Source organism: Cololabis saira, chromosome 2 (genome assembly GCF_033807715.1).
Source record: "Cololabis saira isolate AMF1-May2022 chromosome 2, fColSai1.1, whole genome shotgun sequence".
Taxonomy (NCBI): domain Eukaryota; kingdom Metazoa; phylum Chordata; class Actinopteri; order Beloniformes; family Belonidae; genus Cololabis; species Cololabis saira.
The window spans coordinates 13,461,858-13,488,728 of NC_084588.1; the positions used below are offsets into that span (position 1 = coordinate 13,461,858).

Sequence of the window (26,871 nt, forward strand, 5' to 3'; positions counted from 1 at the left end):
CTGTAATCAATACAGGGTCTTAGAGACCTGTCTTTCTTGGCTACAAAGAAAAATCTGGCACCTGCTGGTGACGAAGATGGGCGGATGAGCCCTGCCTTCAGTGACGACTCAATATAGTCCTTCATGGCTTGACGTTCTGGCGCTGACACCGAATACAGACGCCCTTTGGGGATGGTGGAGCCGGGGATGAACTCGATGGCGCAATCGTGCAGTCGATGCGGAGGAAGTTACGTAGCCTTGACCTTGTTGAAAACTTCCTTGAGGTGATGGTAGCAGTGGGGTACAGAGGTCAGATCTGGGTCCTGGAACCCTGTGACAGGGTGAGTAGAAACAGTGTTTATAATTGTGGTGACCTGTCCATGAGACTCGTTCCCCAGGCACTTCCCCTCACAGTCCTTCCCCCACCCCAGGATTTTTCCCAGAGGCCAGTCTATGTGAGGGTTGTGGCTGACGAGCCACGGATGTCCCAGTATCAGAGTGTGTGCAAGTGAGTGGAACAGGAAAAAGTTAATCCGTTCAGAGTGGTTGTCTACAGTAAGAGTTGCTGGTTCTGTGATTCTGTGTGTAATGATGAACAGTCCCGAACCATTCAAGGCACTAGCCTTGATAGGTTGTGAAAGAGTCTTGGTTTTCAACCCCAGCCTTTTGGCTATTCCCCAGTCCATCAAGTTTTCATCAGCCCCAGAGTCAATTAAAACATTCAATTCAATTACTGCGGCTTTGTGTGTTACCTTGATGGAGGTCAAATTACAGGAAACAGGACTTGAGACTGTGGATTGGCTCTTCACCTGAGCTATCTTGACCGGACAGACGGCCACCAGGTTTCCAGGTTTCCTGCAGTAGAAGCACCGCCCCTCCTTTAGGCGGCGTTGTTGTTCCGCCTGAGAGAGCTGCACCCTGCCCAGCTGCATAGGTTCCTCTCCTCCAGCAAGAGGAGACCGGCGGCGGTCCGATTGACAGGGAGCAGTCCAAGGGAGAGCTGGGATGTGCTGTGGGTGGTCTGACCACTGCTGGTGCCGTGCATGGAGAGTCTTGAATTCTTTAAGTCAATTATCTGTTTGGACAGCGAGGGAGATGAGGGAATCCAAATCTGGGGGCAGGTCCAAGGGCAACAGTCGCTCTTGAACAGGAGTGGCCAACCCCTTCAGGAAGATGTCATAGAGAGCCACGGCATTCCAACCACTCTCTGAGGCCAATGTCCGGAAGTGTATGACGTAGTCACAGACACACTCTCGGCCTTGCCTCAGCCCACTCAGTTCCCTTCTCTTTTCTCGATCTGTAGAGACCGGGTCGAAGGTCTTATGAAGAGCCTCCTTGAAACCCTGAAGCGAGTGGCAGAGCGGGGAATCCCTCGCCCACTCAGCCATGGCCCACGCTCTCGCCCTCCCCGCCAGATGGGAGATCATGAAGGCAATCTTGGCTCGATCTGTGGGGAATGTGTGAGGTGAAAGTTCTAGAGATGCCCCGATACCGATACTGCCCTCATATTCTCGTACTCGCAAAAATTCTCCGATACCAGGCACCGATACTTCATTGTTGTTGTAGTTACTGGTTAGCGCCGCTAGGGGGAGATGTTGAGCCACCCCGCGGCTCCCCGGGTCGGTCTGCAGCCGGGCTGCTGTATCCAGCTGTTCCATGTTTCAGTAAATTCTATCTTCCTTAATTATACAAACTGGACAAAACTTACTCACAGGGAACTTTATTAAACACTCCACGTAACTCACAGTACAATTCTTACAGCTAGGCGGCTAACCGGACTGTAAGAATGGGACTGTAATGGGATTGTTTATGTTGTTCTTCTTCTTCTCTGTTTTAATGGTGGATGGAAACCAACTTTAAGGTGCATACCGCTACCTACTGTACAAGAGTGTGTAACATAATTTCACTTAGCCTGTTTTTTAAATTCTATTTGATTGTTTATGTTGTTTCACACGGACGGCTTCAGGTGAAGCACCGCACATGCGCAGTTGATGTACCTGCGACGAGACAGCGCGGACGAAAGCCCAGCCGGCTGAGTTTTGTTTAAAATTGAATTTATCTTCCAAATAAAACCTGTCTTCTAATTCATTGCATTTTTCATTGCATTTTTAGCCCAGTTATTTTTGTGGTAGAAGTATAGGATCGGTACTCGGTATCGGCGAGTACACAAATTAAAATACTCGTACTCGGTGTGAAAAAAATGGTATCGGGACATCCCTAGAAAGTTCAAAATGCATCTCAGTCTATAATAAATGATCTACTTTGTCCTAGATCCCCTGAGAATCCCTCAGGAGAAGCCAGTCTGGCTCCAGCATTAGAAATGGAGGGAACGGGTGTGGGATCTGTCGCAGTGACCTGAGTCTGATCCCAATGACTGAGAAGTCGCTTCATCTACTCCGCGAGATTCCCCATCTGAGCATTAATGACCGCCTTGAAGTCTTCTTGGCTATGGGTGAGGCCACTGACTCCCTGGCCCAACACTCCCATCTGCTCCTCCGGACGGAAGAGGCGTGCTCCCTGTGACCTGAGAGCCACAGTTAGCTCCTCGGACCCTGCTGCTTTCATACTAGCCAGTGTGTACTGTCATGGCCAGGCTTATACACAGGACACAGATGCAGGGCATCAGAGTCTCTAATAGTAATTCTGGTTTAATCAGAGGCAGAGAAAAAAGCAGGCTACAGAATATTATCTATAACGTTCTTCTTCACAAAGAATCAGGGTTAATCAATACCACAAAATCACTCCACACGTGTCACGACTGGTGTGGTGAGGACCCAGATGCAGGAGAGCGAGAGGCAGGAGTTCAACAAAAAAGAGTTTATTCCACAAAAAGGGAAAGGACCAAAAACCAAGGCGCTACTTAGCAGGATCAATAACACAGTAATAGGGATAAAAAAACTGGAGGAAAAACTTGGCAGGACACATGGAGGAAAGCACAGTACGGAACCACAAGGAGCAAGGGAATGACAAGACCAGATATACACAGGGAATAACGAGACACAGGTGCAGACAATCAGGGCAGATGGGACACAGGCGGGGCAAAACAGAAACAAACTGGGGGAAATGTCAACCACTGCCCGGGTCCGTGGCGCTGGCTGCGGGGGAACCCGGGTCCGTTGCGCTGGCTGCGGGGGAACCCGGGTCCGTGGCGCTGGCTGCGGGGGAACCCGGGTCCGGGGCGCTGGCTGCGGGGGAACCCGGGTCCGGGGCGCTGGCAGCGGGGGAACCCGGGTCCGTGGCGCTGGCTGCGGGGGAGCCCGGGTCCGTGGCGCTGGCAGTGGGGGGTCCGGTACCATCACCGGAGCAGGAGCTGATCCGGGACAACCACCGACGACGTGCCCAAGACCACCGTCGGAACAGCGGCTAGCCGGGGCTGCCGTCGACACCTTCGGCGGCGTCGCTCCAGAGCCTGACTGCTCCGGAGGCCACCCCGAGCCAGGCGTGTTCCCCAGAAGGGGGATTCCAGCTCATCCAGGTGCCGCCAACCAGGAATAGTGAGTTCCGCCTCCCGGTACACGATGTCCCAGAAGGCGGAACTCTCTCCCGCTGGGTCCATACTGGTGGTTCCGTTCTGTCACGACTGGTGTGGTGAGGACCCAGATGCAAGAGAGCGAGAGGCAGGAGTTCAACAAAAAAGGGTTTATTCCACAAAAAGGGCAAGGACCAAAAACCAAAGCGCTGCTTAGCAGGATCAATAACACAGAAACAGGGATCAAAAAACTGGAGGAAAAACTTGGCAGGACACATGGAGGAAAGCACAGTATGGAACCACAAGGAGGCCCACACACGGCCAAAGTTCCGGGGGCCGTCCTCGGGACCGGGCAGATCGGCGAGACAGCTTGGGGGGGTCGTCCTCGAGACCGGGCAGACCGGCGAGACAGCTCGGGGGAGTCGTCCACGAGGCTTGGGCCTTGGCGTGGGGCCTGGACGACTTAGTAGGGGGCCTGGACGACTTGGCAGGGGGCCTGGACGACATGGCGGGGGGCCTGGAAGACTTGGTGGCGTGGGGCTTGGAAGACTTGGTGGCGTGGGGCTTGGAAGACTTGGTGGCGTGGGGCTTGGAAGACTGGTAAGCATCGTTTTAGTTTTTTCTTTCTTCACTTTCTGTAGTCGTGGGTGCTGGTTTGGCTGCTGTTTCAGCCACAGTCCCACAACTTGCATTCTCTGCTCCTTTGTGTTTTGCAGCACAAATCCGCATGTTACCTTCAATCTAGGAAAGATGGCAAGCGATGAATCGATCCACTTGTATTGGTAGTTTTTCATCCTTGAAAAGGCCATGCTTGATGTTTTTGAATTCTGCTTCAACAGCAACTGAGCTTGAGGTGACATTGTTGGTGTTGAAGAAAGGGACCATCACTCCTGTCCATAGAGGTAAGTAGCTTACCAGTCTTATTATTAGAGGAATGATCTCAGGGAGATAGTGGATATTGTCTCGATCCCCATTAGCCACGGCAAGCGACCTGCTTTCCTCACAGATTACCCAACGTCTTAGGTCAGTCTGGATTGGATCACATGGCTCTGCTTGTTCCAGTTCTTTCCCCTCTATGTCTGGGATGATGACAGACTCTTCTGCAATCTGGGCTTTCAGGTATTTTTTTACATATCTCTGATGTGAGAGGGACTCCAGAGCTATCATTACCTTCTGCCTCGCTGAGTGCCACAACAGTGATGGCATGTATCAGTTCTTTTGCATGTTCCAGGGACTGATTTAATGAGCTGTCTTCACAAAAACTTTGTCACCCAATTCTGAGTCTTTCTTTTCTTGTTTTGCCTTCCTCAGGGCAGAGTCCTGCACTGGGTCGGTTACCTGCGGGTACCTGCAAAAACAGCTGATTTGCGGGTACCCGACCCAGTGCAGGACTCTGCCTCAGGGTAGCCAAATTCGGAAGATGGCCTGGCTCAGGATCTCCAAAATCCATCAGCGTGGTTGCTTGGGATGCCCGACATACATGGGGTTCCTTCCTGCCCTCACACAGCTCTGTGGCTACTTGCTCACGCAAATGTCCAGACAGGAAACCCTTACAATGACCTGTGTGCTTGGAATTTATATTGCACTTGAGGACCATTGGGCAGTTTAGTGCAGGCTCTTTTTTCAAGGTGAAAAATAACCTTAACCTTATTTTTTTACATCCCAATTTACTTAAGTGCTCTGTGAAAAGTATACTAGATTTTCAGTCATCTGGGAGTTTTAAGATACAAAATATGTGAATTGAATTAGCCTTTTTTGCATTGTGCCAATTTACAGCATTATCTAAAAAGTGTCTATATTGTAAAATGTCTATATTGTATTAGAGTGTATTTCCACACTTACCTTGAAATCAGATATTAGAGTTTTGAGTTTCAGGGTTTTGAGAACCATTTAAAAACTAGATTTATATTTTAGAGCTAAAGAAAAAAGACCTCCCGAGGGTTTACGGTACAAACACAAGTTTTTCCCGCACAAAAAAGAACAAACATTGTTCAAATGTATACAACAAACTTTATTGGACATTGAGTTGATAAGCAAAAGCTGGAGCAAAATTGAATTAATTTCAGCTTGTTTAATCTAATCAATAACATCATAAATACTGTGGTTGACGCTGATGTTTATCCAGCTTTTTCATTGCACATATCTGATAAAATGGATAAGACAAGTTAGATTTCATTTGGAGAAGCATGAATGGGGGTTAAATATGACAGATTTTTGATCCATCAAACTCAAATGCCTACAGAGTTGAATAAACAATGAAGAAAGTCTCTGTATTAGCAGGTGCACTTCTAACACGCAGCAGAATAATAGTTTGACTTAATAGTAGACGAAAATAAATGTTTCTTCAGCTTTTTCGGCATATTTATTGTGGTAAAAAAAAGGTGCTCTTGATGAGCCATCAGGTTGAGGAGGGCCAAGAGAAATTGAAAGAGGTGACACTCATTTTTATATGGGCTGAGACGTCAGCAATCATATTTTACCCCCCTACAAGATCAATAACACCCCCTGGTGGGGTGGAACAGGTACACCGTACAGGATGTATTCAGTCATACACACATGTCAACATACTGTATGTCTAACACTATAATGTTCCTCATAAAAGCTTTTAAAGATTTTGGTGGGATTATGTTACAGTTAGATGACTGCAATACTGGAAACATAATTTTCAACATGATTTTTCAACACATTCAGTCCGGATTTGGAGCATCAGATGCATTCTGATGAAACAAAAACGGTTCTTTAACAAAGATTGGTTGTTGGTCTGTTCTACACTTTATCTTGCAAAAAATAAAAACCACCTCATTGAATGCTTATTTCTTTATTTTCATGATCATTTAAATTGTGGCTTTTCACCAAAGGCATCACAACTATCCATTAAATGCGTCAGCAGTTTAACATGGATCAGTTTATTCTGGATGAAAGAGAAAAACAATCTCTGCATAGAGACCCAAGCAGACGGGTTGACAAACGAACGGAGCTCAGGTCAGCACTCGTATAAAACGGCGTAAAAAGAAACGGCGTTAAAAAAAACCTTTTTACGTCTTGTACAGTTTTTTCTCCTCAGTTCTCAGTTCCATGCAGGTTTTTTTCAGTTCAGTGATGAACAGTATGACGGCTGTTTTCTCAACCTCCATTTTTTCCCAGGTCTCTTCTTGAACCTTCTTAAACTTTTGTTCTCCTGAAAGACACCTGTAGTTAAAATACATAAATATCTCCGCTGTTTCTCATCATCAGTTGCTGCATCGGCAGGACTAAGAGCTCTCCAGTCTCCCGACGGCTCTGGTTGAACGACCCGACAAACCATCTAAGATCGCGCTGTTTTCTTTACCGAGATCACAAGAAAAGCAGAACAGTGATCTCCTCTCCATCCTGTTTATTTATCTTTTATCTCCTGTTGCTGTTTAGAGCCGGATTAAATAAATGGACTACACTAGGCAGACTGTATTTTTTGGGCCCCCCTCTATCGATGTTATTTATGAATTGAAATCTTAAACTTACCAAAGTTACTAATAAAGTTAATTTACATTTTACATAGCATAGTCATAGTCAAGTTGGTTCTTTGTATTCCAAAATAAGTCATGTGTTGTATATTAAACAGTTTATCAGACTATTTTTTGATTTTTATTATTTATACGTTATTACACCGCTCTATTAAATGCTATTAAATTATCCTTATCTTATCGATTGCAAGTATCATTGATAAGGTATTAGTACCAGTAAATCACCAATAGGTGTCAGCATTGCTATGTAAACAGAGTAAAATAAGATAAATGTTTTAAGCTATTGCATTTTGCAGAAAATCTTAATTAAATGTGTTGATTAAATTGATTAGTTAAATAAGAAGTAAAATCTACAAAGACCAATAAAATTTGCAGCAAGACAAAGTGTGCTGTAGTATGTATGTCTGTATGTGTATATGTATGTATGTGTATGCGTATGCAGAGCTGTCTGGGAGATTTGTGAGGCCCTGTGCGAAATGGCTGGGGGGGGCCCTCGCGCGAAATTTTTGGGTTTTTCGGGTCGGATCGGGTGTTTATATGCGCAATTTTAACTCTCCAATTAGAAAAATACTGGATACCTTCCCCTGCCTCATCATCATTTGACTTGCTTCGACGTGAGGCCCCACGGCTGGTTGAGACCCGGTCGGATCATTCTTTAGTTTTTTTCTTTTTTCATCCCCTGATGGAAATTTCCTGAATCTGTCTCTTCTCTCAACATTGTGTGACAGTTTGTTCCACACTCCCCCCGTCTGGATCAGAGCAGCTTGTGTCTGCGCTTGGTCTGATCAGTTGTATTGAACAACAGACACGCGCATCATTGCACATATATTTATTGATACGCACAGACTAGCAAACATTTAGGACTGTAATGGAACGTGGCTGTTGATATTTATAAGGGAAAAAAGGAAAAAAAAAAAAAAAAACGGCCCAAAGCGTGAGGCCCCTTGGGGCGTGAGGCCCCTTGGGGTGCGAGGCCCTGTGCGGTTGCACGGTTCGCACAACCCTTGTGGCAGCCCTGTGCGTATGTATGCGTATATATATGTATGTATACTAAATATAGTAATAATGCACATGTATATATGCCTTAGGTTTTTACCGGCATGGTGTCAACCATTAATATGTGTGCAGAAATTTTTTTTTTTTTTTTTGTCCCTCTGTCTGGGCCCCTCCCCTGTCAATCGGGCCCTAGGCACATGCCTAGTTTGCCTTTGCGTTAATCCGGCTCTGCTCCTCACCGCTGTTTCACACCGGGGTCCAGTTACAGTTTATTTTTAATGCTCCCTGGACACCAGGCATGGACATCCATAAATGATCAATCACTTGTAAGAAACACAAACACTGAGCAGGATGTCCCAGGAAAACAAAAGACCACTTCCACCTGCTGTTGAGCATTTAGTGTTTTATTGAACACTTATATATACAGATGATTACAGTCATTGATTATTTGACAGAATCTGCTAAACACACAGCATTTCAAGGATAAACAAGGAGATAAAATATATGTACAACAATAACTTAATGATATAGTCAACAACCGTGCACTTGTACGTTAACATAGTTTTCAGGTATTGTTCCTGATTAATTAGTTCTGTCTGATATTCATGTAAAACTTTGCGATTTTTTAACAACAAAATATGACATCATTTTAGTGTATTGATGTGAATTTATAGGTGCAATCAGACTCATGACTGCATAACTTTACAACAAGTTCCACCATCATGTCCAATTGGGAAAAAGCTTAATCTTTTGATTTGTTCCCGCCGTTTGTTCCACTAGTATTGATTTTACTAAAATCATAACATTTTTTTCCTCTTACTTTTAACAGCAAATAAATAAGCACTTCATTAATTAATCATAACCACATCAAAGACAATAAAAAGTGATGGAATGACGGATACATGAAGATGTACCAGTACAAGGTCTGACCCCAACAGTTAAGATGTAATACCATCCTCGTCCAGCAGGATTTCTTTTTATATAGTTCAATCAAACAGTCCTTTTGATGGAAGATTCTGAGCAGAAAACACAGATGTTAAAGATTTTCTGCTGCTTGAAAACAAATATTCTTGTTTTCAAACAGATCCGAGCCCTGTTGTAACGCTGACGAGCTGAGGTTTCTGGAGGATGACCCCTTCATGCAACCAAGTTCTGGTTGAGGAACAAATACAAAAGAAGAAGAATTCAGTAAGTGTGAAGTAACCTAACTGTTATCTTCTCAGCAGCAGTATGACAACAAAACAATCAATTAAAAAGAAAGTTTTGCACTCACAGCATTTGTAAAGCTTGTTGACACGGGCAATGTCATTGGTGCTCATGTCTCTGGCGTGTCCAAAGATGAGGTTGGGATTGGCCTTGGAGATGATGGTCGGCTGTCCATTTTTGGAGAATGCCGTGCTTTGGGAAGACAGACATGTCACTTGACAATACATAAACTGAGACGATTAAACTAATGAAGAATACTTGATTCAGCAAGAACTAGTTATCATGGCCAACCACACATGGAGAAACTCCCACTTAGAAACTCACTTGCTGTAATGCATGACAGAGTTGAAGTCGTACGGAGTCCCCAGGTTGTTGGTCTGCACCTTGTTGAAGTTGTGTTCTTTGCCTGCAAAGCAATTGAGTTCAGATAAAATCATTTAAATGTCTATTGTGAAAAACAATGCAGAAATGTGCTTCGTCATCAGTGGCTGTCAAGGCTGTCAAGAAAAGAAACAGAAGTTTTTGTGTTCAAGCTGACCTGGCTCAACGTTCTGGGTGAGGATCTGGATGTAGCTGTCTCTGTCAGAGCGGTTCTGCTCGTGGTGGTAGCCCAGAGCGTGGAGGACCTCGTGTTGGACCGTGCTCCGGTACAAACAGCCGTTCCTCATCAGGGAAACACTCTGCTTCCCGCCATTACGGCCCAAATACGACCAACATCTGACGCACACAAACACACACAAAGACATCAGATACCGACAACGAGGCATTGTTCTGAGATTCACCGTCAAAAATTACATACTTAAACTAAAATTTGTATTTTTCAGCAACTACAAGATGCATTTGAATAATTCTGTTCCCAAAACTTGTGTGATTACAACATAAGTCTAAAATTAAACATTACATATTAATAGCCAGAGTAAAAGTTGATGGAAAAATAGAAAAAAAAATCATCTGGTAAACTATGGGAGTGCTTATTTCTTGAGAAACAACTGGTGTATGTGTTTACCCATTTCCAGAGTAGAAGGAGAGATAATCACGATGCCACCAACTCTTCCAAACGAAGCGAATGCAGGTGGACCGGTGGAAGGTCAGCAGGCTGTAGACGATCATGTTATGCTCTGCGGCGGCTGCAAGGAAGATGAAGATTGAAGATGATGAAGTTTTCCCGGGAAAATAAACCCATATACAAACGTATATATATATATATATATATATATATATATATACTAAAAGACAGCTCTAAATTGGATAATGGGGTAGAGATCAAGTGACTTTGCCATTGAAGAATAATCTTTTTTTCTTTAAATGAGTCTTGAGAGTCTTGACTGTTACATCACCAGTAAACACTAGTGAACCTGGTCCATCAGCAGCTATACATGCCCACACCATAACACTGCCTACACCATGTTTGAAGCACAATGTTGTCTGCTTTGAATCATGAGCTGTTTCTTTCCTTCTTCAAACTTTTCTTTTCCCATTAGTATTAATCCTTTTTTTTTTATTTACCAAACTGTTAAATTTGGCACTCTTATGTAAGGCTTTCTCATAAATGTTTGCTGTTTTGTCAACCTACCAGAAATCAGAAATTGTACCAGAAATCAGCTTCCGACTCTTCAACTGCTTCATTTGTCCCAAAATAATTAATTAATGAACCACACATGGACTATTTCTCAGACATTATCCAAAAAGTCCTGGATTTAACTGCATTAGGACAGGTTTTCTGGATATTGAAGAAATATTTTGGTGAAATGAATGTCATCCTAAACTCTGGTAGTTTTCACATGAACCAAGCACATGTCGCTGCTGCTTTCTGGGGTCAAACACCATAGTTGCTTACAGTATGATGAGGAGATGTGGACGGGCACATAGACATAGCGACTGCTTTTAGGCCACAAGCATCTTCCGGACGTGCAGGGGGAAGCATTTCTGCGTCTGCTTGGCATAATGTCATCGTACTGCAAAAGTGATTCTGCAGAACAACAAAAACACACAAATGAAAATTTGAATGAAAACTTCCCATGTCTGATGGTCATTACAGTTTCTAGTTTAAAAACCCATGGTTAAATCTAAAATGTTAAATTTATCCATGTAAGTATTGTCCCTTTTTTTTCCCAGTAATTTTATTAGCAATCAGAAATATGAGCAAAAGACATTATAATCTTAGACAATAATATGACCGGTTCCTCAGATTTTACAAGATAAAAGTACGTATGCGAAACTCATGTCCTACTTGTGTTGGCATTGGCTTTCCTGAGGACATGTGACACATCCGGAGACTCATCTGAGAGAAAGAGATGATACAATTAGGTTAGTTTTAGAATAGATGTCACACCGAAAAGATGATATATTTCGCATGTTATTATTCAACTCACCAATTTGGTTCTTAGCATCGATCGCTGCACTCTGCAACACAATCACATTCATTTTTAATACAGGGCTTTCTGTTGGACCTGACTTTTCCCTGTCTTCTTAACTCTTTCATCCAAACTTCACAGAGTCAGACTTACCAGGCATACAGCTGCCATTGAGAGGATGAGGAGGAGGAGGAAAGCTGGAGTCATGGTGGCGGTCCTCTGCGGTCAAACTTCAGACCTAAATAAGTCAAAATCTGAACAGAGTTTATTCGTTAAGATTCATGTCCCACATGTGCCGAATGCTGAAATGAGTGGAGAAAAGAGAAGATGAGAAGAGTGTGAGAGGAGTTTACCTGCTGTGCCAGGACTCTGCTGCTGGATGCAACAGGTGCTCACCTCCTCTCTGTATATACTGTAAGCACCTCAAACAGGGAGTGGCTTGGCATGTCTGGAGGCTAGTTTCTTTACATAACTTGACTTAACTTAGTTTCTCTTACATAACTGAAAATCCTAACCCAACATGAATTTTCCAGGAAGTCACTATACCAAAAAAGACAAACAAATGCAGGACGTTTTATCATATTACTGCCCCTGTAAATTCACATCAGTACATTATTTTTTTTAATTAAAAAATCTCAAACAAAGTTTCAAATAAATAACAGACAGAACTACTTAATCACTTTAAATAATACCACGGAAAAGTGTATCACCATATAGAAAGTAAAACATAGTTGTCATGAAAAGGTAAAGAATTAATGGTTAATGCATTTAGCTTAAACACTTTTATCTCTTTAATTTCCTGTCCTGTTTGAAGGACGATCTGCTGAAAATATAACACATGTTACCATTTGTGGATTTTGTGTCTATATGAGTCCCTGTGAGAGACCGGATAGCTGGAAAGGAGTCCAGCAGATCCCTGTCACCCTTAACTAGAAGTGGATGAAGATAATGGAGGATAGGAAAACTAAATAAAATAAAATAATCTGAAGATGATTTTTCTGAGCTGACAGAATGGGGACCTTTATTACCAAAGTACAGAGTGTCTTGTATCTTTTTTTTTTTAAGGCTCATAAAAAAGCCTTTTCCTGTCAGCATTTACCCGTCGGCATTTACCTGTCTGCATTTAACTGTCAACAGTCAAGACATACTTGAACAGTTCACAAGTATTCAAGTGTCATCAAGTCAATCATCTGGTGGAAAACGTGACATCATCATCACAATAGAAGTGCACTGACAAGTTAAATGTTTTTTTTTCTTTTTTTCCTAGTTCTTTGTTTCCCTAGATGGTAAAACCCCTATCTAGGGGCCTTCCTTTATAGAGTTTGTAGTTTCCATGCTTATTTACGTTTTGGTACTCTGGTTTCCTTCCCGATCCAAAAATACGACTGTTGGACAAATAATGATTTTGGATTCTTAACTTAGACATAGAAGTGAATATGTGTGGTACATACCGTACAAACAGCATAATAATTGTATTACGTAACAGAATAATTAAGTGTATATTTCCAGTCTGATGACAACACTCTGTGGCTGATGTAAATCCTTGTGAAGTGGATCATATGTTGATGTCTCATTATTTTGATGCAGCTTGATGTAATCCATGTAGAGGAAGTGACTGATGATTGCTCCACTTTGAATTGATCTGGCTATGAGAGGGTTTTGACTTCCTCTTTGGTAAGTACAATGCTTCATGAGCATTTGGCTTTGAATTGGCCTCTAGATTTGTCTTCACAGTCCCACTGCGTTCTTTATGGAGGTTCTTCATGCCCCTTTGAGCCCAGTTCCTTTATTTGTGCCCTTCATCCATGAAAGAACTGTCACTCAGCAAAGAAAAGGCATTTCACTCTTATCAAGTTATTTCATTTTCTGTATATCTTTATCAACAGAGAAAATAAGATGCTGCTGCAACAGTACATTTCTAAAACTGAGGATGCTTTCAAATAACTCCTGCCTCCTAACTTTATATTCTTGGGTCCTTTACTTCCTCATCTTCAAATGAATTAAGTCGATGGCAGGTGCACAGAACAAACAAACTTATTTTAATTTATGTTATTATTTGTATTTGCACTATTTATCAAGCTTCTATTTGCTTGTTTCATCATGCAGAGCGAGTGGGGGGGTTCTGAATCAATTAAATATCAGCAAAATCAAAATAAGCAGCACTTCGCAACAACAACAAGACTAAATCTATAAATCAGGAACTGCATCATAATATATCTATCCTGAACCTCTAATACAACAAAGTATATTCAAATTAAACTGTCTCAGAAAAATATGCAATTGTGGTAAATCCCCTTCCATCAGCCCATGTCACTATAAGATACTCAATGTTCTCGTGACATCTAGTAGGAACAAAAAGTCTTTGTCAACATGAGTTTGAATCAGGTGTACTTGTATGTAATCTTACATAACTAGTAGGTGTGAGCTATTATGTTGGCATGAGCAAAACCTTTAATATAATGTGTGATGTTTCTTTGAGAACAAAATCCTCTATCAGTGTTTCAAGAATGTCGAACAGCTGCTTGTGTTTAATAGCATGTGTGACATAATTCTGCTCATTGCAGCAGACCTTAACATACAAAGTATGGGTGTAGAAAAGGACCAAGGACCAGCTTGTACACACAGATAAAGAAGAGAACACTCGTTAGTTGCTGCAGGGCAATGTGAGAGTCCTGCCTAAGGGCACTTGAGCACATTATGCAACCTTCTGATTGGATCGCAGTGACTCTGGAAAAGCTGCAACCAAAATCAAAAAATTGTGTTAAGATGAAAACACAGATAAGAACGTTTCTCTACCAGTGACACATCTGCACTGCAGAAGTTTTGTGCAAATGTTTGAGGAGAGACATTTTAATCACAATTTGTGTATCTTAAACCAGTTTTTCACCATGTTTTGTGGACTTGGGGATGGTAGACATTCCATGTTCCTATGAGCGATTTAGTCCTCATGCCGATGGGGCAATAGTTTGGTCTGCATTGCAGGTAGTAAGCTGGATTTAATTCCAGGTGGGAAATAGACTGTCAGAGTTTAATTTTGTCTTGATTCTGTTGTTAACTTTTATGCACAGAACTTCGAGGCACAGCCTAGAGAAGATCAGCTTTGGGGGTCTCGCGATTTGATTTCTGGTTTTTGCAGATGATGTGGTCCTATTTTCATCATCTAGTGAGGATTGTTAGGTCTTACTGTAACATTTTTTATCTCACTGTCAAGTTAAATCAGACTAAACATCTCCGGTGTAGTGCCACAAAAGGGGTTCAGTTATTAAAGAGTTATTAATAATTGTCTTACGATAATAATAATAAGTATTAATAATTACTGTAATAAAGAAGATTACTTATCCAAATGAATCATTCAAAATGGGGCACCACCTGACTTATCAGGAAAATAATAACTGAACAGCAAAATCAGTCTCAAGTTAACTGTTATTCCCTATGTGCCAGCCTGTTGCCAGGGTGGGCGTTACAGAACAACAGTGAAGGAAGGAGTCCGAGCACAGACCTTTGCAACCAGCAGCTGTGGCAAATATGTATAAAATAAACACAAACAACTTCTCTCATTCAAATGAATCAGAATGTATTTACACAAGTGTTAAAAGATAGTGAAACAACACTTGGGATACATTCTGATGCCTAAACTACACATAAACAACAACTAACTAAACATTAACACAAACCTCAGATTATATACGTGTGTGTGTGTGTGTGTGTGTGTGTGTGTGTGTGTGTGTGTGTGTGTGTGTGTGTGTGTGTGTGTGTGTGTGTGTGTGTGTGTGTGTGTGTGTGTGTGTGTGTGTGTGTGTGTGTGTTTATATACGTATATTTGTGTCTCAGTGCGTATGTGTGTGTCGCGATGGTAGTTCATACATACGTGGTGAAGCAAAAGAAAAGATGGCTGACAAGGACACGTTTTGACTGGCGGTGGGTTGCCTCCTGCCTTCTTCTCCCCTCTGTGGGGTTGCTGGTGGCCTGGGTTCTGGGTTCTTCCTCGTCGGCCCCTGGTCTCGCGGATGGCTGACAAGGACACGTTGTGACTGAGTCTCGCGTGATTCAAAATGGCAGACAAGATTTCGTCTCATCCAGTGAAACTTTATGACCAAGATAAGAGTGTGCGTGTGTCGGGGGGTTAGTAGGAGAGGAATAGAGAATAAAGTAAAACCCAAGACACAAGAGTAACTTCTCAATACCAGAAGACCAAGTTCTCCTAATGTTTCCCACACAGAGACGCACCAATGTGAAACTAACTTCACATGTACACATGGTCATTCAACTGGGAAATGAGGAAGGGCTTTGTTTTCTGTTGTGGAAGGACATGTCATCAAGATCCAGCAACGTGGATGCAGCAGTAGACAAACAATAAAATAAACAAACACACTTAAACTAATAAACACAGTTGTGACGGGATCAGCGGTCCGGCTCCCAACGCAAAACTAAACTAGTTAAATGTGTTAACTATGTTTCTCTGCCCAGACACAAAACAGCCTCTTACGTGGATCTTTGTAGTTGCTGTTCTGGCCGGTCAGCGTTCCTTGGTGAACAGCTGGATGGTTACGCTCCGCAGGTGATCCTGATAAAGAGCAGCTCTCTCTCTCTCCTGCTCTGCTCATCTCAGTGTGGATGAGGGTGCAGCATGGGCACTGCAGCTGGGCCTCCTTCAGCTCCAGGTCGGTCTGAAGGCGTTCACGTTGAGGCATGCAAGGGTCCCTCGTTCGGCTCATCTGGGGATCAGAACGTTTGCGGGTCACTCGTTGCAGCGCTGCAGAGTGTGGTTGCCAAATATAAATGTATATATTTCTATGTTCATCTTTACATGGTAGTGAAGTTAAAACGTCTGTCTTTGTTCTGACCTGACTCAATGTTCCATCAGATTTCCATCAGAACTTCTTACTGAATGTGTTGTCGATGTAGTAAGGCACGTAGACATAGCGTCCAGATTTAGGCCATTTGCAGCCTTTGTAAGTGCATGGATCTGCATTCCTGAGTACAGGATCCACCATGCCGATGTCACCGAGCACCAAAGGCGTTTCTGTAAAACAACAAAAACATCTTCTTATACATATCAGATTTTCACTTGACCAGCCAATCACTAATCAAAAGTTTATATACTATATTCTAGAACAGTAAATACAACACAAAGGGCTTTCCCCGGTAACAACATATCCCAAACCCACCACTCATCTCTGTCCTAGATGAGCTCTGTACTGAGAAAAAGGCAAAACTGCATTTCAATTGTTTTTGTTTTTTTTCTACTCTTTTTTTTATTTGCTGTTCAAGAAAAATTAACTCTTGAAGTGTCTGGGACTTAAGGGGGCCTCTTTCTTCATAATGATTGATCCTCATAGTTTTTACTGGTAGTGGGTAAACAAAGACGGTAAATTTAAGACTGATGTTCAACAGAAACCTGGGGTGTTCTCTTTTTCTTCATCTTTTTCTTCATCACAGAAAAAAATGCTTCTGGAAACCAAAATATTGCAGAATACCAAGAAAAAGGGGGAATGGTTTCAGCTCTGACGCTGCTACTGTGTGGTATTTATATTTAAAACTTTTCTTACTTGTGGCTACTTTGGGTATCGAGATGACTTCAGAGACATTCATCAACATCTCTGGGAGAAACGGGATAAAAACACATTAGTTTTACATAAAAGTCAGTGACACTTGTAGGATGTGTGAATATATTTTCATTATTCAACTCACCGATTCTCTCTTCAGTGATTGTTGGTGCACTCTGCAGCACAAACACACAAAGATGAAAAACTAATCAATTCGTCAATCTTGTTTTTATAACCAAGTTTCAAAGAGTTAAACTCAACAGAGACAAATCGCCGACTGAGAGGAAGAGGAGGAGGAAGAAAACCGGTCATGATGATGGTCCTCGTCAGTAAAAACTCCTGAAGTGAAACAGCCAAGAATATAAAGTTTCTGTTATTAACATGTACGTCTAGTTTCCTAAAGCTTTAAAGGGAAGTGTGAGAAAGTGAGATGAGATGAGTTTACTTGATTCTGGTTGCAGCAAATGCTCGGCTGCGTTCTTTTATCACCCGCTCAGACCAGGAGGTGCTGAGGTTGTCTGATCAGCCCCGATCTTTGCTTCTGATAGGCTGAAACAGCCATAAGTCCTGAGGAAGTGATTCCTGTGAAGCAATACAATGTCACAGCTACAAGTAACTCGTTACCGGGTTAAATAAGCAGAAATATAACATTTACTGGATCAAAGTTTGGTAACATAATCAATGCATCATATTTTATAACCTTGTGTTTATCAGTATCTGTGAACAATCATGAATTGCAAAGTAACTAGTACTTACAACTGGCCTTGATTTGATAAATGTTTTAATTCAAATTCCTTCTTAATACATGTAACATAAAACATAAGATAATATAGATTAATGGACTGTTTCAGGATTAACTGTACAATTCAATTCAATATACTTTATTCCCCCACTTAGGGAAATTTGTTTTGGACTCGACAGCTGAGCCACAAATGCCTTGACAGCTACAGTGACAAAAGGATACATCACCCGGCACACCATTTCAGCAGAACAATGAAACACACACATACACTAATTGAAACATGCTAAAAATCACCATAATAAAACACAAGATAAAAAATAAAACAGGGCACCACGGTGGCTTAGTGGTTAGCACTGTTGCCTCACAGCAAGAAGGTCCCCGGTTCGACTCCCAGGCAGGGGCCTTTCTGTGTGGAGTTTGCATGTTCTCCCCGTGCTTGCGTGGGTTTTCTCCGGGTACTCCAGCTTCCTCCCACAGTCCAAAAACATGCATGCTAGGTTAATTGATGATTCTAAATTGCCCGTAGGTGTGAGTGTGAGTGTGCATGGTTTGTGTGTTTATTTGTGGCCCTGTGATGGACTGGTGACCTGTCCAGGGTGTAACCCTGCAAAAGCAGATAAAGCGGGTATAGATAATGGATGGATAAAAAATAAATAAATGAATAAAATTACTGCACATCCTTCGGCCTCATGGAGCATTGTTCAGGAGTTTGATGGAAGTTGGCACCAATTAGTTAAAGTGATTAAATTTTCACTTGGGAACCCTGTATCGTCTCCCAGAGGGGTAGGAGTTCATACAGGTAAAAACATGTGTCATGAGGAGTGATATGCTACAGACGCCACCCCTAAAATTACATCGTATCGTCCATATAAAATTAATTAGAGTGCTATGTGTTGAAAATGATGGAGAAACTTAAAACCCCATCTCCCTTCAAATGTTGATGAATTTGAAAGAACTATATTTTAGGTATTGTTCTTGATGTAATTATCATTTAGTTTTTGCTTTCGTAGGGTGGCCGAAAAATGAATATTTCGGCAGGAACTTTTGAGAACATTTAGCACTATGTGTATTTTCCTTTTGGGGGTTGGCTGAGTAGGTAGAAAGTTTTCAAAAATGTTTTCATGAAAGAACATTTAAATGTAGAATGTTTACTTCTCCATCCATCCATTTACTATAACCACCACCTTGTGTTTATATTTAATTCAGTATTTTTGTTGTTTTGTGCGGTTTTGCTTTTGTTTAATAAACAGGTTCAATAATTTCTCCAAGCACTCATGGACTATGGTATATTCATCCATGATTTTTATTTCAAAAGAAACAACTTGTTAAAAAACTGATTTTACAGTGCAGCCTGAAAATTAAAAAAAAATATTTACCTTTTTATTTAATTCAAGTTTTCAGCATGTTACAGCGAGATCATTAAGAATTTATGAAGTCAGGATTAAATAAAAGCAAAAGTGAAGTGAGCAAATGAATGAAGTCAAATCGATGTTTGGAGATGAAAACAAGTTCAAGGTGCGACCTGAGAAGGAGGTGTAGTACCGCCATTGTCCAGCAGGTGTCCCTGCAGCCTGACCTCCGCAATTAAAGCACAAATTCTGCCTCTATTTACAATCATTTGAAGGTAAACTGTGTTTCATAACTTCTCTGTTTCCTTTTGTTTCTTTTGAAAAATATTTTACAAATACCAGGTACCGGTATTCAAATATGTGCATCTTGTTTTCTGCTGCTTGGTTGCAATATTTCTGTTGTCAAACACGTCTGGGTCTCAGGCAACGCTGACCAGTTGAGGTTTCATGAGGTCGACATGTTCATGAAACCAAGTTCTGGTCGAAGAAAAAAAGCATAAAAAAAATAGAAATCCAGTGAAACAGCCTAATTTTGTTTTTGTCAGCAGTTCAAAGAACTGAAGCTTTTAAGCTTTGTCAGAGAATACACAATTTTAACTGAAACTGCTGAGCTGCTATTATAATTTCCTCAAACACAAATTTTTTTAGACTTTTTTTAATCAATACAAACATTTCCGGAGGCAGCATCCATTTTCACCAGCCGGATGAGCGCATGCATGTGTTAACATGACTTTGAGTAGTGCTGCTGTAAAATGATTTTACCTTAAGTATACTTGGTAAAACTAATACATAATTTCACCAACAACATCACTTGTAGTAAACATGTATCTTTCATATTGCTGTTCTGGACACCCAGAATGTAATTACCGGATAAATGAATAATACGTGTGCTGCCCTCTAATGGTAAAAATATGTAAATTTATTGAATAAATACTATTCAATAATGTTTAAACCTTTTGCTGTTTAGTCATTCATTAAATATCTATTTTTATTTAATAACCAAAATATCTTCTCTCTGAAATACCAAAAGGAAAGAAGAAGATACGTTGCCAAAATTACTCAAACAATAGTATCAACATATGCCTGTCAGATATGGATTACACACTTTGAGGTTATTGACCATTAGTATTTGTTATGATTAGCCTAATTAGCCCAGATGGCGGTAAAGTGTTTTTTTTTATTACTTATGACTATGAATTATTGATCTTTCCTCTGTAATTTAATCAGTTTCAGATGATCAATTTATGATCTGAAACTTGACTGAAGGGAGAGATGACACATGTTGGACGTCCCTCTGGTGGTTTTCGTCATCCTACTTTGATTTTAACCTTTGCAGCCAAAATTGCTGATCTGCATGTTTCACACTAAGATAATTATAATCTCCTACTGTGAATTTGCCCTGAATGTTATTGGCATGTTTCAAGCACTTCTGACAAAGCTGGCACAACGATACTATACAGCAAGAACCAAAAATTATTTTTAAGAGTGTTTTTAATTTCAGGAAGTTTTAACTAAACCATCAGTCATACTCAGTTGCTGAGCTGAATCATTGCCATGTGTGTAATGAGTTACCACAAATGGAAATTAAATGCCCTTCATCACCCAGGAAATAAACCAATACTTTAGATTATTGTACTGAAACGTGTTTTTGGGATGTTTTTTTTAATTATTATCACTTTTATTAACTTATTTTGTTTGCTTCAGACAGAGGCGGTTCTGGCTACATTTACTAGTTTGCTCCATCATGAAGTTGAATATTTGACATCATTAACTTTTTTATTCCCTTCCAACACCATCCATTCACCTGTCAATCAACCGGAATCACTTGACTCACCTATGACTGGTATGACTCCACAGATTTTTTTTTCTTCATCTTTCACCTTACCCAATCACTTCCATGGAGGTATATGGGTCCATTTTAATGTTAAGGATGAAATACAATCTATTTGTAAGCAGTTTGTGTTGTGTGGCCTGGGATCAGTCTACCCCTGCAACCTCTGCAGTCACAGGTTGATCCCGCCCCCCTCCTCTCATCGCCTCTTCTGACACATGTATGACTCTCAACAGCAGGTTAATTGTCACCCTGTCACCGTGACAGTCGCCCACATTGCCCGTAGCACAAACCGGCTCTGGTCTGGTTTAATATAGAACGATTGATAAATGATCCTTGGGTAACATAACTTTTAAGGATGAAAGGGTGGGGCGCAGGATTTACGCAGGATTAGTCCTGCGTAAAGGTTCCAATCATCTCCTATGAACTATGATTAATGACCGGAAGAACAAGATCGCAAATGACAAGAGTCTGAGTTTATTCCACGTGGTGGACAGACTCTCCCTTAGAGAGGAGGAGAGAGACTCAGACCAGAATCACTGCTCCTCTGCATCGAGAAGAGCCGGTTGAGGTGGATCAAGCATCTAGTTAGCACATCGACGAGTCCCTCCCTGGGGAAGTGTCATGTCCACCTGGGAGAAGGCTTTAAGGGACACTAACTGAAGATGTTTTATATTTCATGTGGCTCGGGGATGCCTCGTAATTCCCCCAGAAGACATGGAGAGGTGCTTCTGCTAAGCCTGGTGGCACCATGTCCTTGAACACAGATAAATAGTAGTTGATGGATGGATGGATGGATGGATGGATGGATGGATGGATGGATGGATGGAAAACTTTTTTTGTTTTAACTTGGTATTCATATTCCCACTGGACCGTAGCTAGCTTTTTTCCTGCTTTACCTTGTAGAGCGATGTTGAATGCACTGGTGTTCTTGCTGACGGCTGATTGTACAATCAACGTTTACACAGAAGACTTAAATGCTTAATTGTTACTGTATAACCCTTGTAATCCAGGGTCAGACCTCATCGGTCTGCCATCGTTAGCCGCTGGCGGCATGATGACTAACTTCCATTGAATCTGTTGAATGGAACCCTTCAGGTGGAGCTGGGGAAGAGGCTTAGTAGGAGTTTTTAAGACTGGCAGATGAGAGAGATCAGAAAGCACGTGAGAGATGAGTATTTCTTTCTCCTTAACTAGCCTTATAAACCAGATGGAGCAATTGGGATAAATCTTGTAGCGAGCACAAAAACATGCTTGAGATCGGCTCCCTGAAGCTCACAAACGGTCTCCTCATTATCAAAACTGTCCCCTGTTCCTTTGTTGTCTTCTTTCCAGTTTTACTCCTCACTGCTGTTTCACACCGGGGTCCAGTTACAGTTTATTTTTAATGCTCCCAGGACACCAGGCATGGACATCCATAAATGATCAATCACTTGTAAGAAACACAAACACTGAGCAGGATGTCCCAGGAAAACAATAGACCACTTCCACTTGCTGTTGAGCATTTAGTGTTTTATTGAACACTTATATATACAAATGATTACAGAGTCATTGATTATTTGACAGAATCTGCTAAACACACAGCATTTCAAGGATAAACAAGGAGATAAAATATATGTACAACAATAACTTAATGATATAGTCAACAAGCGTGCACTTGTACGTTAACATAGTTTTCAGGTATTGTTCCTGATTAAGTAGTTCTGTCTGTTATTTATATAAAACTTTGAGATTTTTAAACAACAAAATATGACATCATTTTAGTGTAGTGATGCGAATTTATAGGTGCAATCAGACTCATGACTGCATAACTTTACAACAAGTTCCTCCATCATGTCCAATTGGGAAAAAGTTTAATCTTTTGATTTGTTCCCGCCGTTTGTTCCACTAGTATTGATTTTACTAAAATCATAACATTTTTTTCCTCTTACTTTTAACAGCGAATAAATAAGCACTTCATTAATGAATCATTACCACATCAAAGACAATAAAAAGTGATGGAATGACGGATACATGAAGATGTACCAGTACAAGGTCTGACCCCAACAGTTAAGATGTAATACCATCCTCGTCCAGCAGGATTTCTTTTTAAATGTTTTACTAGTTAAATCAAACAGTCCTTTGGTGGAAGATTCTGAGCAGAAAACACAGATGTTAAAGATTTTCTGCTGCTTGAAAACAATTATTCTTGTTTTCAAACAGATCCGGGCCCTGTTGTAACGCTGACGAGCTGAGGTTTCTGGAGGATGACCCCTTCATGCAACCAAGTTCTGGTTGAGGAACAAATACAAAAGAAGAAGAATTCAGTAAGCGTGAATCTTCTCAGCAGCAGTATGACAATAAAACAATCAATGAAAAAGAAAGTTTTGCACTCACAGCATTTGTAAAGCTTGTTGACACGGGCAATGTCATTGGTGCTCATGTCTCTGGCGTTTCCAAAGATGAGGTTGGGATTGGCCTTGGAGATGATGGTGGGCTGTCCATTTTTGGAGAATGCCGTGCTTTGGGAAGACAGACATGTGACTTGACAATACATAAACTGAGACTAATCAAGAATACTTGATTCAGCAAGAACTAGTTATCATGGCCAACCACACATGGAGAAACTCCCACTTAGAAACTCACTTGCTGTAATGCATGACAGAGTTGAAGTCGTACGGAGTCCCCAGGTTGTTGGTCTGCACCTTGTTGAAGTTGTGTTCTTTGCCTGCAAAGCAATTGAGTTCAGATGAAATCATTTAAATGTCTATTGTGAAAAACAATGCAGAACTGTGCTTCGTCATCAGTGGCTGTCAAGGCTGTCAAGAAAAAAAACAGAAGTTTTTGTGTGCAAGCTGACCTGGCTCAACGTTCTGGGTGAGGATCTGGATGTAGCTGTCTCTGTCAGAGCGGTTCTGCTCGTGGTGGTAGCCCAGAGCGTGGAGGACCTCGTGTTGGACCGTGCTCCGGTACAAACAGCCGTTCCTCATCAGGGAAACACTCTGCTTCCCGCCATTAAGGCCCAAATACGACCAACATCTGACGCACACAAACACACACAAAGACATCAGATACCGACAACGAGGCCTTGTTCTGAGATTCACCATCAAAAATTACATACTTAAACTAAAATTAGTATTTTTCAGCAACTACAAGATGCATTTGAATAATTCTGTTCCCAAAACTTGTGTGATTACAACATAAGTCTAAAATTAAACATTACATATTAATAGCCAGAGTAAAAGTTGATGGAAAAATAGAAAAAAAACAATCTGGTCAACTATGGGAGTGCTTATTTCTTGAGAAACAACTGGTGTATGTGTTTACCCATTTCCAGAGTAGAAGGAGAGATAATCACGATGCCACCAACTCTTCCAAACGAAGCGAATGCAGGTGGACCGGTGGAAGGTCAGCAGGCTGTAGACGATCATGTTATGCTCTGCGGCGGCTGCAAGGAAGATGAAGTTTGAAGATGATGAAGTTTTCCCGGGAAAATAAACCCATATACAAACGTATATATATATATATATATATATATATATATATATATATATATATATATATATATATATATATATATATATATATATATACTAAAAGACAGCTCTAAATTGGATAATGGGGTAGAGATCAAGTGACTTTGCCATTGAAGAATAATCTTTTTTTCTTTAAATGAGTCTTGAGTGTGTGTCTCAGCATCTGCACTGTGAAGCACCGTACAGAGGGTAGATTCCTGCACAGCACAGGATTCATCTAGACAACTCCTACCAGCTGTTGCATCACCAGTAAACACTAGTGAACCTGGTCCATCAGCAGCTATACATGCCCACACCATAACACTGCCTACACCATGTTTGAAGCACGATGTTGTCTGCTTTGAATCATGAGCTGTTTCTTTCCTTCTTCAAACTTTTCTTTTCCCATTAGTCTTAATCCTTTTTTAAAACTGTACCAAACTGTTAAATTTGGCACTCTTATGTTAGGCATAAATGTCATAAATGTTTGCTGTTTTGTCAACCTACCAGAAATCAGAAATTGTACCAGAAATCAGCTTCCGACTCTTAAACTGCTTCATTTGTCCCAAAATAATTAATTAATGAACCACACATGGACTATTATTCAGACATTGTCCAAAAAGTCCTGGATTTAACTGCATTAGGACAGATTTTCTGGATATTGAATAAATATTTTGGCTTGCATTTTAGGAAATTAATGTCATCCTAAACTCTGGTAGTTTTCACATGAACTTTCTGGGGTCAAACACCATAGTTGCTTACAGTATGATGAGGAGATGTGGACGGGCACATAGACATAGCGACTGCTTTTAGGCCACAAGCATCCTCCGGACGTGCAGGGGGAAGCATTTCTGCGTCTGCTTGGCATAATGTCATCGTACTGCAAAAGTGATTCTGCAGAACAACAAAAAAACACGATTGAAAGTTGGAATGAAAACTTCCCATTTCTGATGGTCATTACAGTTTCTAGTTTAAAAACCCATGGTTAAATCTAACATGTTAAATTTATCCATGTTTGTATCGTCCCTTTTTTTTCCCAGTAATTTTATTAGCAATCAGAAATATGAGCAACAGACATTATAATCTAGACAAGACAATAATATGACCGGTTCCTCAGATTTTACAAGATAAAGTATGCGAAACTCATGTCCTACTTGTGTTGGCATTGGCTTTCCTGAGGACATCTGACACGTCCGGAGACTCATCTGAGAGAAAGAGATGATACAATTAGGTTAGTTTTAGAATAGATGTCACACCAGAAAGATGATATATTTCACATTTTATTATTCAACTCACCAATTTGGTTCTTAGCATCGATCGCTGCACTCTGCAACACAATCACATTCATTTTTAATACAAGGCTTTCTGTTGAACCTGACTTTTCCCTGTCTTCCTAACTCTTTCATCCAAACTTCACAGAGTCAGACTTACCAGACATACAGCTGCCATTGAGAGGATGAGGAGGAGGAGGAAAGCTGGAGTCATGGTGGCGTTCCTCTGCGGTCAAACTTCAGACCTAAATAAGTCAAAATCTGAACAGAGTTTATTCGTTAAGATTCATGTCCCACATGTGCCCAATGCTGAAATGAGTGGAGAAAAGAGAAGATGAGAAGAGTGTGAGAGGAGTTTACCTGCTGTGCCAGGACTCTGCTGCTGGATGCAACAGGTGCTCACCTCCTCTCTGTATATACTGTAAGCACCTCAAACTGGGAGTGGCTTGGCATGTCTGGAGGCTAGTTTCTTTACATAACTTGACTTAACTTTAAATAACTTTTTTTTTTTACATAACTGAAAATCCTAACCCAACATGAATTTTCCAGGAAGTCAGTATACCAAAAAAGACAAACAAATGCAGGACGTTTTATCATATTACTGCCCCTATAAATTCACATCAGTACATTATTTTTTTTTATTAAAAAATCTCAAACAAAGTTTCAAATAAATAACAGACAGAACTACTTAATCACTTTAATTAATACTGCGGAAAAGTTTATAAACATAGAGACAGTAAAACACAGATGTCATGAAAAAGTAAAGAATTAATGGTTACTGCATTTAGTTTAAACACTTTTAATTCTTTAATTTCCTGTCCTGTTTGAAGGAAGATCTGCTGAAAATATAACACATGTTACCATTTGTGGATTTTGTGTCTATATGTGTCCCTGTGAGAGACTGGATACCCATACAGGGTGCAGAGAGCTGGAAAAGAGTCCAGCAGATCCCTGTCACCCTTAACTAGAAGAGGTGGATGAAGATAATAGAGGATAGGAAAATAAAATAAAATAAAATAATGTGAAGATGATTTTTCTGCACTGACCGAATGGGGACCTTTATTACCAAAGTACAGCGTGTCTTGTATCTTTTTTTTTTTAAGGCTCATAAAAAAGCCTTTTCCTGTCAGCATT

General features: G+C 41.0%; 2 protein-coding genes across 2 annotated transcripts; both read right to left on the bottom strand.

Moving 5' to 3' along the window:
• Positions 1-8,362: 8,362 nt before the first annotated feature.
• LOC133419627 (high choriolytic enzyme 1-like) lies at positions 8,363-11,944 on the bottom strand. The gene is made up of 10 exons (XM_061708908.1): positions 11,858-11,944; positions 11,658-11,758; positions 11,523-11,553; positions 11,381-11,431; positions 10,988-11,119; positions 10,157-10,277; positions 9,689-9,867; positions 9,475-9,556; positions 9,218-9,342; positions 8,363-9,096 (listed from the first exon to the last, which is right to left on the bottom strand). Coding segments are annotated over exons 2-10 (777 nt in total). The 5' UTR covers positions 11,712-11,758; positions 11,858-11,944; the 3' UTR covers positions 8,363-9,094.
• Positions 11,945-22,521: 10,577 nt separating this feature from the next.
• Positions 22,522-26,139, bottom strand: LOC133419628 (high choriolytic enzyme 1-like). The gene is made up of 10 exons (XM_061708925.1): positions 26,098-26,139; positions 25,898-25,998; positions 25,763-25,793; positions 25,621-25,671; positions 25,229-25,360; positions 24,279-24,399; positions 23,812-23,990; positions 23,598-23,679; positions 23,349-23,473; positions 22,522-23,242 (listed from the first exon to the last, which is right to left on the bottom strand). Coding segments are annotated over exons 2-10 (777 nt in total). The 5' UTR covers positions 25,952-25,998; positions 26,098-26,139; the 3' UTR covers positions 22,522-23,240.
• Between the last annotated feature and the right edge of the window lie 732 nt (positions 26,140-26,871).

Coding starts and splice junctions, on each gene's coding strand:
- LOC133419628 (XM_061708925.1), bottom strand. CDS start 25,951: ATGACTCCAGCTTTCCTCCTCCTCCTCATCCTCTCAATGGCAGCTGTA. Junction 25,794..25,897: donor CAATGGCAGCTGTATGTCTG/GTAAGTCTGACT, acceptor ATTGTGTTGCAG/AGTGCAGCGATCGATGCTAA. Junction 25,672..25,762: donor CGATGCTAAGAACCAAATTG/GTGAGTTGAATA, acceptor TCTTTCTCTCAG/ATGAGTCTCCGGACGTGTCA.
- LOC133419627 (XM_061708908.1), bottom strand. CDS start 11,711: ATGACTCCAGCTTTCCTCCTCCTCCTCATCCTCTCAATGGCAGCTGTA. Junction 11,432..11,522: donor CGATGCTAAGAACCAAATTG/GTGAGTTGAATA, acceptor TCTTTCTCTCAG/ATGAGTCTCCGGATGTGTCA. Junction 9,557..9,688: donor CACCCAGAACGTTGAGCCAG/GTCAGCTTGAAC, acceptor ATTGCTTTGCAG/GCAAAGAACACAACTTCAAC.